This window comes from Lepisma saccharinum, chromosome 11, assembly GCF_977018435.1.
Source record: "Lepisma saccharinum chromosome 11, izLepSacc3.1, whole genome shotgun sequence".
NCBI lineage: Eukaryota > Metazoa > Arthropoda > Insecta > Zygentoma > Lepismatidae > Lepisma > Lepisma saccharinum.
In genome coordinates, this window is record NC_139239.1 from 45809874 (window position 1) to 45824507 (window position 14634).

A 14634-nucleotide genomic window follows, 5' to 3' on the forward strand; every position below is an offset into this window, starting at 1 on the left:
CAGAAGAGCGGCATACACCTATTCACTTCTTCCTAGATTAGACCGTTCCTATTTGGCCAGTCTAGGTTTTACAGAAGAGCGGCTTGCACCTATTCACTTCTTCCTAGACTGACACCAGAACAGACCTCCTCACGGACCAAACTACTTCGTATTTATACCCAAAGTTCCAGCCTCGAACACCTGTCTTTAGGTAATTTCTTATTACAATACTCCAAATTACAACAGAAAGATATTTGAAAAATACATAGTTTGGCAATTAATAATTTACAAAGAAAGTTTACATATCCATTTGAGTTAACAATTATTTCCTTAACGTTGATAAAATCTTACATTTTGGAATTATACAAATTTAAATGTTCCGCCATTATTTAATTACAATTAGGTTAGTTCATCAAACATTGATAATCTTTGATTGGTAAATCTATATTTACATCATAATAAATGCCCGTTGTCTTAAGCGAGCTGACTTCATTAGATTGTTACAGAAAGGTGAATACATTAGTTCAACAACGCCTTGATTGGCACGTTCATATTTGCGTCACAACCCGAGCCATACAACATGTAGTATCACGGACATTAACAAGGACATGAGGTAACACTATATAAATTTTTCCTTTTTACACGGCATTGCAAAGTTACAAAATAAGTAAGGTCGTAACAGAATACATGATAATGCTTAGGAAACTATTGTTATTTACCCAAGTGACAAAATTGATTTTGCCTAGATATATTTAGAAAGGAAAGCATTTACATTTTTGTATACTTTACTGCACTTTTCTTTTTTCAGTCAAGTACAACAGAATATTCCATCCATGTGAGACAAAGAAATTTACAGTTCACACTGACTTGAATCGCAACATTGGTCTTGTGATCTTCTACCCAAGTATCACACATGAAATAGTAAGCAGAATGAAATTAATTTTTGTTTATAATTACTGCATACAAGTGCTCAATGAAATTTGATGTGTTACTTACAATGTTTGCAACTATGTAATTGTCTGGCACCAAAGCATCAAGGTATAGTGGTTCTGGGAGCCCTCCTTTTTTGCTTGTGCTTGTTTGTTTTGCTTGGGGTATACTTTACAGATTGATGAAGTGGATAAGGAAAACTCCTCATAATTTTAATATTATTGTTTAATATGCAATTTTGTACTTGAACAGTAAGAATAATTGTTACTATTTTTTGTGGAAAAGAATATGAGAACCTGACTAATTTGTTATTAGATAATACAAACTACTGTTAAATTCAGTTTACACATACCAGGAAATAAAACAGTATTTTCAGCATATATCAAGACAAAAAATTAAAATATGCATACAAATTAATATGAAGCTATCCAGTAAGTATTTATAAAAGCCACACATTGCTTAATTTGAACTACCATTTCTGATCAGTGGATCATCCAAGAACTCTGTTATTAAGATTTTCACTTTTCAGCACAACACTAAACTTAGGGCTGTATGGCGAACTGGATGACTAAATAACCAGCAACATTTTTTCTCGTCCTGTAGCCCAAATTTTATTCATAAGCTCTTAATTATTACCATCGAGGCAAACCCTCTGAACACCCTATGTGTTGTTCACCACACTCACCTCATCCAAGCTCCTCATAGAACCACCTCACTGTCTGAAACAAGACTCGGTTTCCTACTCCGATTCCCACCTCATACCTCCTTCTATCAGAGCCATTTGTTGAACTACTTTCTTCCTCTTTCCTTGTGGAATTTCTGAACATTTCCACATGGAACCAACATCGGCAAGTAAGGAATGCCTTGCTGGTGGTTATGAACTTTGGGAGAATATCTTTGGTTCATTTTGATACCTTTGTATGATGACCAACATACAACTGTAATGTAATGTTCGGGGCATTACACATGCATTGTGACCAAGTGCCTTAACAATGATGATGACTGATGACTATATCAAGATGATATGTATGGTGTAAAGATTCTGACAATAATCAATTTTGTGGCCAATATTTTGACCTTTTATTTATAACAGCCTACCTGAACCGTCTCTCTGAATACTGTTACAACAAATACCAAAATAAAAGTAATTTTTGTAATCCATACATACTTGACATATTCTTCTTGCTTTCCCTTTTACAGATCAAAGCTTCTCTAAAACTCCCCATCGAAGGTGTTGTTCTGCAAACATATGGAGCTGGAAATCTGCCAAGCAACAGATTGGACATCCTTGAGGAGATTCAAGCGGCCACAAAGAGAGGTGTACTGATTCTAAATATTACACAATGTGCAAAAGGATCAGTCAGTGCTGATTATGAAACAGGGAAGGTAAGACATTTGAAAAACAGGAAAAGTAAGATTTTTGAGAACAGAGAGGTGAGATTTTTTAAAGACGCATGTGATTTTTCGGTCCCTGAACTTGCAAACAGGGAGTTTGTGATATGTAAAGAAAGTGTTTTAATTTATTTGAAAAATTCTGAAAACAGACTAAATCCATCTTTCAATATGGACTATAAAAATTATAAATTTTCACCAGTCAAATCATGGAATTATGTATAAATTTCATCTTTGTAAGTACAAGCTGTCTTTCACTTCTGTGTAATGGGTTGGTTCGGTTTCTGGATCTTTCCTCAGGGAATCACAGGGCTTAAAATATTAAAAAGGTTTAAAAGATAAAGAAAGAAGGAAATGCGGGAATGTGCTGAATGTAAAAAGTGGCTGACCATGATAGGAGGTCTTGAAGCTGGACCTCAAAGCTGCTTGTTCACCTTTTTATTTTTTTTAAAAAATAAAGTCTCCTCCAGAGGTTATGCGAGCATTTAAGATGGTACGAACAGATGTTATTGGGTTACCAGCCAGTTTAATTCAATATTATTACAATGTTTTGAGTGCATACATTGCTCTCACAATCAGGGATGTACTCAAAACATTGGATGCTTATGTGAAATTAACATGGCTGGTAACACAAGAGCATTTGTTTCAATCATGTCACTAGGAAAGTTACAATTCCTACCTTCAAGAATGCATTGCATAAGAAGTTACTGAAAAGTCATGTGAAAATTTTTGCTCAACCAGGGACCAAACCTGGGTCTTTGGTAACATTCCATGCCAATGCTCTGCCACTGATTTAGTACAAAGCCAACCTTTGGTTTCCACAAAATTTCCACAACTTCCAGATATAGTGCAACTCCTCACTGCTGTTGGAAACCCTTGGATATGTGAACATTAATGCCATCTCCCTGCAATGGAGGGAATTAATTCAGTGAACTAGCTTTATGAAATTGCTTAATAATAGCTTATTATATTTCATCTTTAAGTTAAATTCTTTCATTCTAATTGTAATATGCTATTTCTCATTCACATTGAACATAAATTTGTATTCTAATTACATACAAGGTGACTTTGTCCCATGAAGAGTATGTCTGAAATTAATTTCATGTTAAACTAATGTAAACACATATATTATGCTTAAATACATTTTCTATATACTCTTGGAGCAATGTTTCAGTACTTTACATAGTGCTCTCATTGGGCAAAAGTTAAGTTTATGTATTTATACAGACACACATTTAAACTCCACTTGATTATTATTACTAGCTGACCCAAGCGATATTCTAAATAGATGGAAGAACTACTTTAATGACCTTTTAAATGTCCATGTAGGAGATAAATCAGAAGTAAATGAAGTACACACAGCAGAACCTTTAGTTCCAGAACCTAACTTGACTGAAGTTAAAGATGCTATTAAAAGGCTAAAGAATAACAAAGCTCCTGGCATTGACTTAATACCAGCTGAGTTAATTAAATATGGTGGAAATTCATTAATATGTCAAATTCATAAATTAATTTGTTTAATATGGAATAAAGAAGAAATCCCTCAACAGTGGAAAGAATCCATAATTGTTCCTGTGTTTAAAAAAGGTGATAAAATGAACTGCAATAATTACAGCGGAATTTCTCTACTCTCAACAACATATAAAATATTATCTAACATTCTTTTAACAAGACTAACCCCATATGCTAATGAAATTATAGGTGATTATCAATGTGGATTTAAACGTAACAGATCAACTACAGATCAAATTTTTCACATCAGACAGACACTTGAAAAAAAAGTGGGAATATAATCAAAATGTCCATCAGCTATTCATTGATTTCAAAAAAGCATATGATTCGGTGAAAAGAGATAAATTATATAATATATTAGTAGAGTTTGGAGTACCTAAGAAGCTTGTTAGTATGATAAAAATATGCACCAGTGAAACAAAAAGTAAAATTCGTGTGGGTATTAATATGTCTGACAAATTTACAATTCATGATGGGTGAAAACAAGGAGATGCATTATCTCCATTGCTCTTTAATTTTGCCTTAGAATATGCTGTAGGAAGGTAAAAGAAACTAAAGAAGGACTAAAATTAAATGATATGACTCAGTTGTTAGCATATGCAGATGATGTAGACTTACTGGGAGATGATGTGAATACAATTAAGAATAATGCTAAAATATTTTTCAAAACTGCTAAAGAGATAGGTTTGGAAGTTAACAAAGAGAAAACTAAATATATGCTTACAGGCCGAAACCAAGTGTTAGGTAATAATCAAAATCTAATTATTGATAACAACTCGTTTGAACCAGTTTCCAAATTCAAATACTTAGGAGTAATATTAACAAATGAAAATTATATTAAAGAGGAAATAAAAAGTAGGCTTAATTCAGGAAATGCATGTTACTTCTCTCTTCATAAACTTTTGTCTTCTCGTTTAATATCTAAGAAACTAAAAGTTCAAATATACAAAACAGTAATTTTGCCTGTAGTATTATATGGATGTGATATTTGGTCCCTTACATTGAAAGAGGAACATAAATTGAGAGTATTTGAAAATAAGATCCCTAGGAAAATCTTTGGACCTAAAAGGGATGAGAGGACAGGTGAGTGGAGAAGGTTACATAATTTAGAACTACATAATTTGTATTCATGTCCAGATATTATTAGAATAATTAAATCAAGAAGACTTAGGTGGGCAGGTCATGTGGCACGAATGGGAGAGGAAAGAGAAGTTTACAGGATTCCTGTTGGAGAGCTGTAGGAAGGCCAAGACGAAGATGGAGGGACAACGTTGAGATGGACCTAAGGGAAATCGGTAGGGATGGAAAAGAGTATATAGAACTTGCTCAAGATAGGGAAAGATGGAAGGCCTGTGTTGCTGCAGCCATGAACCTTCGGGTTTAAGAAGGCTAGGGAGTTAGTTAGTTAGTTTGATTATTACTTCTTATGCTTTTCTTTATTCAGGCCCTGCTAGATGTTGGAGTGATTCCTGGAGCTGATATGACACCTGAAGCTGCACTGGCTAAACTGAGCTATGTACTTTCTAAGGAGGAGTGGAGCTTTGAAGAAAAACAGCAGGTAACTTCTTATGAATCAATGTTGACTACAAGGTAGTATTTAGGAAGAGGATGCGCATAGTTGACACGAGCTTTGAATTATTGTGTGAGGACGTAGTTCATAGCTCAGTAATATTTTCATGGTCAGTTGACCTCCCTTCCCTCGAAATTGTCATGGTTCATTTCAAGTTACGAGAAAGCAAATACTTGTTAAAAAATACATTAGATTGAAAAAAAATGGATGTAAAATACAGGAACCAGTTTATGTTTTCATATTCTACCATTTAATCCAAGGAATAAATGGTTCCACAGCTTTTAAAATTCCAAAACAGATTTTTATGCGAGAGATCATGTAAAAAATCATGTAAGCAGTTGTGCTGGATATTCACTCATCTGGTGGTGCATTTCTCATGAAATTCTAACCTGATTTGATATATCACATCACCCTCTTTCCATTTAATTTCTTTTAATTGAATTCAATGTGGCCAACCTCCGCTTGACACACAACTGTGGTTCTCCCTAGGCCTAACCTGTTTCTATCATGACCAATTGTACTCAGCATAACTGCTTTACCTTTTATAGTGTGTGTTAAGGCACTTTTGACTCACCTTGTATGTTTCATGGCCTGGTTACAAAATGTATTGTAACCTTTAGAACAAATTTGAATAGCGTTATATGTGTGTGTGTGTGTGTTCTATTGGTAATTTGCAGTGCATTACTGTGTAGTATATTGAATATAATTAGTATACAATACATTGTATTTACATATTCCATTCTATTTGTGACACAAAGAGATCTCTTTATGTCTGTACATTTTCCTAGAATCACATTATAGGATAAAATTACAAATCCTCTGACAAGATTTTTTACAATTCATGGATTTGAACATTGCATCTTTTGAATGAGATGATCTTTCTTGTAGATGCTGCAGACTAACTTGTGTGGTGAACTGAATACTTTAACACCAGGGAAAATCAATTGCTCTGACCTGGTAGAGGCTGTTGCCAGGACACTCCACACCTCCGACAACAAGGAATTACACGAGTTGCGATCTATTCTGTTTCCTCCAATGCTTCTGTCTGCAGCTTATCTAGGAGATACACAGAAGCTGACTGCTTTACAAGAATATGTAAGTTTGTTAACGGATTGTGATAAAAGATAATCAGTATTGTATGAACAGTTACCAGATGAGAAATGGATGCATACTGGAAAAGTCCAGTCTGTTTTTTATTAAAGGGTATGAGTTCCCTGCAGATTAAATTTTCTTTTGTGAATCGTTTTACTGTTTTGTGGCTTATCAATACTTGTATGTTAATTATCATGATTATCATAATTGATAAGTAATTGAGATTACAGCCACAAAGAACACCCAATTCTTACCCAGTTTTGAACTCAAAGCATGTAGATTCACCTCAGATGACCGTGACTGTATGACAATAAAATTAATACATTGTCATAACAACATTTGAAAATGGTTTGGCTAAGTTCAGAGTTCAACATTTGTGCAATAGTTATAATAATTTAGTCATGTGATTGCTCAAAATGTATTCATATAATGCAATTAAGTGTCTGAAATTACTATTTAAACTAATTTTATTAAATATGATGTTTAAAAAAGCCAATTTGTATATCATGACAAAATTTTCAAATTGTGCAATATTTTGAATTCATATTTATAAGTTATTTTTGATTGATCTTATGAAAAATAACCATATATTCAATCATACAGGTATTGGACATTGAAACTGAAACACCTGCGCAAATAGCCTGGGATGTTCGCGGGACTCACCAGAGCCATCTGGTAGTTGAAATCCAGTGGTCAGAAGTAGCGAGCTACTTGCAGCGTCGCTACTGTAGCTAGCTACAAAATTTGTAGCTGTAGTTGTAGCGACGCTACATTTTGAAAATTGTAGTTGTAGCGATAGCGAAGCTACAAAATTCCTGTAGTTGTAGCGAAAATTTCGCTACAGCTACTTTTTTCTCAGCATTTTGAGGTGAATTTTGAATGTGGCAACAGCGTCAGAAAAACTCGACAATAACCCTTAATTTTGCAGGAGGTTCATAAAGACAGTCTATTACATGGACATACAGATTATCTAGATTGTAGATTATAGATATCTGCGTAATTTATTTAATTAGTATCTGAAGAATTCAGATATCCAGATAACTAATTGACATATATGAATATATTCCTGCTAACAGCTACGTATTTTTAGCTGCATCGCTATTTTGGGGAGAAACATGCCTCGTTTGGTGCACCACTGGAAAAAAGTGCCTCGTTTGCATCACCCCCGGAACAAATCCTGTGGATATTCATGGTGTAAGAGACACCAAAATGTCATTAATTGCTGTGTAAGACACAACTTGCAGTGCAAAAATGAGCGATGTATTTTCCACTGAACTGACAAGGGAATAGTGCCAGCAATAAATGGCTCAGTACGTTAACAGCATTGATCATAGTCAGTATATAGGATCTCACCAGCAAGAAATTATTGTTACAAGAATGATAGAGTTTCTGGAATCACAATTATTTTTGCGATAGTATTTGTTCACAAATTTTAAAATTACAATATTTCCTCAATAATTTTATTACATTGCAAAAAGTATGTACGAGTTATTGACTTTCCTGCAGAAACGACAATTTTCTTTAGTTAATATACATAGTTTTCAAATTTATGTATTTCTCTTACTTTTGCGTCCTTTTCTGTAACTTTTGCTAATCATGACATCATCATCCTTCGCTGTTTCCTGTCTCTGGCTGGGTCGGCATAGAAGTCAAGCCTCTTCATTTTTTCCTGGTCTTTCACAACTCCTCTCTCTCCAAGGTGTTCCAATCTTGTCTCCTACCACTCTCCACTATCTGCTCTTTCCACCGACATCTTGGTCTCCCGCTTGCCCTTATTCCCACTCCTTGTGCATTGTAAGCTCTTACTGGCAGTCTTTCTGCATCCATCCTCTTCATGTGTCCGAACCATCTCATCTGTGCCTGATCTATTCTGTTCTTTCGGCTAATTGTGAGAACGAAGAAGAATGATGAATGATGAGCAGTGTGGGGAATGGAGGAGCAGGAGGATCTCATCCTCCCAACTTGGCGTCTTTCCTAGTTTTTGTTTTGAGTCCATTTTATGCATAGAAAAGCTGATCGAGACTGGATCCTAACCACTATGTGCCTCCGCTGGGTATCAAACCTAGGGCCCTTTTGTAGTCAAAGGGTTCCAGGTACTTTTCATTCAAAATGCTGACTTCATATCAGTATATAAAAAAAAAATATTTATTGTCAAGAAAAATATGTTGATGTGAACATAAATACGTAATCCTACCAAATTTTATTTGTGTATAGTTGTAACAATTAATTTTGGTAACACCCTAATTGCAATATTCATATATCAAATTTGAATTGATATGCCACTTGCATAGGTATGGTATTCTCAAAAAACTATAGTAAAAATAAGTAACTGAAGTAACACTGCTCAAAATTATCGAATGACTGGAATCATGATAATAAATAACAGAAGAATCTATTTACCAATAGTAGGGGATTTTTTTAACACCCATATGGTTGTTTTTCATTTTTTTATGGAGAAGTAGCGCAAAAAGTAGCAAAGTAGCGAGTAGCAAACAGGAGTAGCGTAGCGAGCTACTTTTTGGTAAAGTAGTTGTAGCTGTAGCGAAGCTACATTTTGGAAGAGTAGCCGTAGCTGTAGCGAAGCTACTTTTAAGATGTAGCGTTCTGATCACTGTTGAAATCATACTTGTGGGGAATGAGTCACGTTTGCGGGTCCTTGGTAGTCACTCTAGTAGAAGAGGTTCGTCAGTGAACGTCAAATCTTATGTGTAGAGCGGTATAATGGGGGACATATCCGACTTCAAAAGAGGGCAGATCGTAGGGGCACATCTAGCAGATGATCGGTGTAAAAAACTGCAACACTTTGTGACGTCTCACGAGCTACAATATCCAGGGTGATGTGTGCATATGAACAGGAAGGACGAACCACATCCAGGAGGAGCAACTGCAAGGGACAACGGATGTTGTCGGAAAGAGACGTCAGGGCATTGACTAGGATTGTTGCACGAAAACGGAAAACCACCGCATCGGCAATCACCGCAGAAGTGAATACACACCTCACAGAACCTGTGTGCACGAAAACAGTCCGTCGATACCTGCATAAGGCCAACATTCATGGCAGGGTTGCTATCCCGAAGCCTTTCATCAGTAGCATAAATGCTGTAAAGTGGGTTCAGTGGTGCCAGACTCATAAAAACTGGACGTTGTATGACCTAAAAAGTGTCATATTCTCGGATGAGTCCAGCTACACCATGTTCCCAATGACAGGGAGAGTGTTCGTCTGGAGAAGTCCTTCTGATGCATACAACCTAGACTGCTTGGTACCCACAGTCAAACATGGTGGCGGATCTGTGATGGTGTGGGGTGCAATATCGTGGCAGACTTTGGACCCACTAATTGTTCTCGAGGGTCGTGTCACTGTCAAGGACTATAGGACCATTCTGGAGGATAATTTACATCCTATGGTTCAAACACTCTTCCCGGACGGTAGTGCTGTGTTTCAGGATGATAACTGCCCTATTCACACTGCTAAACTTACCGCAGAGTGGTTCGATGAGCATGACAGTGAGGTTGAACATCTGCCATGGCCCGCTCAATCGCCAGATCTCATTATTGAGCCTGTTTGGGGTTTGTTAGAGGATTGAGTGCGGAAACGTTTCCCTCCACCATGTACACATGTTGAACTTGTCACTGTGCTTCAGGAGAAATGGCTCCAAATCCCTCTGCACACGGTGCAGGATCTCTATCGATCCTTCCCACATCATTTTGCTGCTGTACTGGCCGCCAAAGGTGGCCCAACACCTTATTAAATAAAAATTATGGCTTTCTACCAGGTGTTTCAGTTTCAATGTCCAATACCTGTATGTGTTCTTTCAGGCAAGAAAGATACAATACATTCAAATTTATAATTAAATTTATTGAAATTGTGTACATTTGCATTGGCATCAAGGTTCATATACAAAGGTCAATTCTTTAAAATTGTTCAATGTATAATATGATGTCATTCGTGGTATTTTGTATCAACATTCAAAAAATTGTAATTGTAATTATTAGATAAATATATTGTGATATACATTGTAAAATAGCTGTAACAGAGCAAATATGTACATTTACTACACAAACATTCAAGCTGTTAAGCACTTATTGACAAAAATATAAAACAAAAACAATTGAAGATAACACATACTAAAAAATCTGGCTTGAACTAGTTGCTCTGATACTAGTTGTCTGTGACTTTGGAACAATCTCAAAATGGAACACAGATAAGTACAGATATAGCAATATGAGATGGATATATATTTGTAAAATAATTGTTGCTTTTACAGCATTAAACTTTGCAATTTTATAATAACTTTGATGCTTAAGTTATATAGAAGCCTTTTATGAATCTTGAATGAGCTTTGATTATGATATAATCTTTCAAAAGATTGGAAAGTTGTGGAATGGCACTCATATGTATAAAATATGCCATGTTGAATTTGAAGCAGTTAATAGGTATCAGCTTTCATCTTCCTTAACAAGCAATCTTATATATGCTACAATTCCTCAAATGAATGCTTTGAGGAAAGTTACATAAAGTGACACACATGTGTTCTACATTTGGATGTGATTTAGCCAGATGCTGAGTTTTGAAAACTGAAGATCAGGATTGTAGAAAACCTGGATGAAGAAATTGGCATATTGAGTATGCTCTGTTGTAGAATGGATGCATGCTAAATTATAAAAACAAAGAGAGACTATCTCAAAAGGAGATAATAAAGAAATATTTTCTTATAAATAACATTTATATGTTATAAATGTTCTTGTTAACAAATGCATAATTTGATGCTGTTGTAACTTTTGTTATTTCTTGTTTTTTATCAATATAATTTAATTAAAAATATTTATAATTGTTTGAGCATAAACACTATTCATCAGCATATGTAAGCTGGTATTCCTTTTCAACATATATCCGTAGCTTCCTACTGAGCTATAACATTGATTTGAATTCTGACAGGTATATATATAAAATGATGTGCCAATCAAGACTTCATGTTTAACCGAGGACATTTATCAAAGTGATTGATTAGTGAGAGAGATTAACTGAATTGCCTTCTCGATATTTAGTCACACCGTCTGCATCTCACTTTCTTCTCTTTTCATCACATTTATCGTCATAACTGTAACTGCAATCAACCAAAGTTTCACCACCGCAATGGTACAGTGATAATATCATTTCCTTATAAGGAAGTTGTCCTGGGTAGATACCTGGTGCAGGCACGTAAGTGGTTCGTATCTCACTTTAAAATGTAGGTCCAGTTTGAATTAGCCTATCTGTTCATAAAGTGGACTTAAAACTCAGAACTCGCCATGAGACATTGAATAATAAATTGCCAGCAGTACAAGTAAAAGTGTAGTTTTTATTAGTGCATCAGTGTTTCATTATACCTTATGATACTATCAATAGTGCTTATGTTCTCCTTTGCCATATTTGTCTACAACTTCCATAAGCATAAGCATGGACTCTATATTCTAGTAATTATGAAGAGCAAATGAGTTGGAGTGAATGATTTATTCTCTATTGTACTTTGTTATTTTTGCAGGGTGCAAGCATATCTGGTAGCAATGCAGATTCCCGAACTCCTCTTCATATTGCTTGCTGCGAAGGAAAGCACAGTGTAGTGCAATATCTTCTCCGGAATGGAGCAGATTCAAATGTTCAAGATAGGTATGTTCATATAGTTCACACTTTTCATTTGGATGTGTTTTTCTTTCCTTTTGTTTTTCTAATGGAAAATTATATTATGGCACACTCTCAAATTATACTGGTACAGCATACTGTAACCACGCTGCTTCAGTGATCAAATTCATTGTGTGTTGTTGCACCCACAATGTTAAATCCGAATATTCCACTTTTAATTCAAGTCAAGGATGCTCGTTTTTGCTTGACCCTTCATCAGTATCATGTCATCATTGCAGATGCCCTTAAGAGTTAAAAAAGTGACATAAAATAGTATAAGTATACATGGTATGTGGTTCAGATCTCGCTTTTAATTTTTTAAACAAAAACTCAAAACTTAAGCAATATGTATAAACTTGTTATAGCTCTTAACAAAATGGTCGTGTCAAAAGCGTTTTTAGATCTCTATTTCTTTGAACACTTTGGCATGAAGCAATATCATCATTTGCAATACTTAGTTATTGCTATGCCCCTTCTATTATATCCACCAATTTTATTTTACTATGGGCAAGGCTCTACATCTTTCTAGATTTATTTGTCTTGGATATCAAACTATTGATTATTGACTTTAAATTGTTTGATTCCCATAGATAGTTGGATAGATAGATGTACAGGTTCAGAGGATTTATGGCATAAAGAAGGTCTTCTATGTTTCTGACCTTAGTAGTTTCCGAGTAATTGATAGGTATGTATTTGTTTCGGTTGTTTTTGTTTGTTTGTTCAGGCATTTGAATAGGCCAATCAATATGATTTATGCCATGCCAACTTGATATTAGGGAATCCTTTTAAATTGCCAAATTCCACATTCGTAGAACTGAGGAGCTTTTGAGATATGGTCAGAGCCAATTTTCACAATCCATCGAGATTATTTATTTTTGCTTTAAACTATTACTAGCAATGTTTCAAGTACAGCAAATTTTAAATCTGCACTTTATTAGCCTCTGATACTTTGTCGAGAGGTTATATGGTGGCAGTTGTTGCTTTTATGAGTAGAGGGAGGTAATGACATAACTAAGTAACATTTAGATATTGTTGCTTAGATTTATTAGTCCACCAAATTTTATTTCTATAATATAAAGTTTTACTGATTAGTACACTAAAATCACAACAGTGAAATTTGAGGAGAAGAGAAATATTTGGAAATTCTTGTAGATTTTAGTTACCATCAAGTGAATAAATATTGAAAGGTTTGGTTTTCTGTTTTTTCTCAATAACGATATTTTTCTTATTCTTTCTAAAGGTTTGGTCAGACACCTTTGCTAGATGCTATTAAAAGTGACCATCATGATATCATTCAATTGTTGAGACAATCTGGAGCACATTTTGTCATGGCCCCTCACACATTAGGGAGAGAACTTTGCAGGTAAGCATTCCACCTTTTACCATTAGCATATTATCTTCATACACATAGACTGAGGTAGGACTATGTAGTTCCATTGAACCACTGTTCCCACACAGATATTTTTCACCACTAAGTTATATACCAGGTAATAGAATTACGAGGGTAACACAAATAATGAAAAGCAAGGAATTTGATCTGAGAATAGGACCTTGTGCAGGGTGTTTGAAAAAAGTCATTGCGCACTTATAAAGGGTGTTAGAAGTGATATCCATGACCATTCATAGAGGCCTGAATTTGTTTAATTTTGTTCACAAACACTTTCTGCAGCTCTGCCTGTGAGATGTTTTTGATGAAGGTAGTTAATGCAGTTTCTAAATCATTAAAACTGTTTATGTAACAGTAACATTCACTGTTTCTTCAAGGAATAAAGGACCAACAATGCACCGTATGGATGTTGCAACCCACATTCTGATATTCTGCTCATGCAAGTGTTTTTTTGCAAAGCATGAAGAATCTGTGATGACCACAATCATATGTTTTGTCTGTTGATATAACCCAAGAGGTGGAGCCAGGTCTTTCATGTGAAGGTTCACATCCAGGACAGCAACAGTAACAGATTCATTTTACATGATCTGCTGATTCCAGTGTTTGCACTGCTGTTACTTTGTACAGTAAGAGTTTTAGTTTTTCTTGCACTGCTTTATGCACAATTGCAAGCCGAATATCTTCCTCTTGCAACAACTTGCAGTCATTTTGATCGACTCCACAGAATAGAGTCAGAAATGTCAATCAATTTCTTATCATTAAGTATAGATGGTCTCTGACCACCTTTGGCATGTAACACTGAGTCCGTTTTTGCAATAAGTCTATGAACTGCATTTTGAATAAGTACAGGAGTTTCTGGGATTACAGCAATTTTACTTCTGCACTAAATCAGTGTATCTGTTGCCTTCGTGAAAGAAGTATTCAACACAAGAAACACATGATCCTCATTTGAGGAAACCATAGTGAGTAAAAACTGAGCAGTTAAAACACTAGAACCACTGTCAAATGTCACACAACATCATCACAATTCAATGTCGAAACTAACAACTAAGCTGCAACGGCACAGCCCTTCCTCTTTCGACCTACAGAGCTCAACTGCTGCAATATGCCAAG

At 35.3% G+C, this 14634-nt stretch overlaps 2 protein-coding genes across 4 annotated transcripts in view; both read left to right on the forward strand.

Moving 5' to 3' along the window:
- The window catches only part of LOC145994763 (cytochrome c oxidase assembly factor 1 homolog), a 329972-nt gene that overhangs the window by 205434 nt on the left and 109904 nt on the right, over positions 1 to 14634 (forward strand). The window lies entirely within an intron of this gene.
- The window catches only part of LOC145994759 (L-asparaginase-like), a 98607-nt gene that overhangs the window by 50933 nt on the left and 33040 nt on the right, over positions 1 to 14634 (forward strand). For all 3 annotated transcript variants that reach the window (XM_083131001.1, XM_083131002.1, XM_083130999.1), the window contains exons 6-11: positions 788 to 900; positions 2110 to 2295; positions 5258 to 5371; positions 6272 to 6478; positions 11998 to 12122; positions 13375 to 13497. In XM_083131001.1, the coding sequence (XP_082987127.1) occupies positions 788 to 900; positions 2110 to 2295; positions 5258 to 5371; positions 6272 to 6478; positions 11998 to 12122; positions 13375 to 13497 (868 nt within the window). The remainder of the gene's footprint in view (positions 1 to 787; positions 901 to 2109; positions 2296 to 5257; positions 5372 to 6271; positions 6479 to 11997; positions 12123 to 13374; positions 13498 to 14634) is intronic.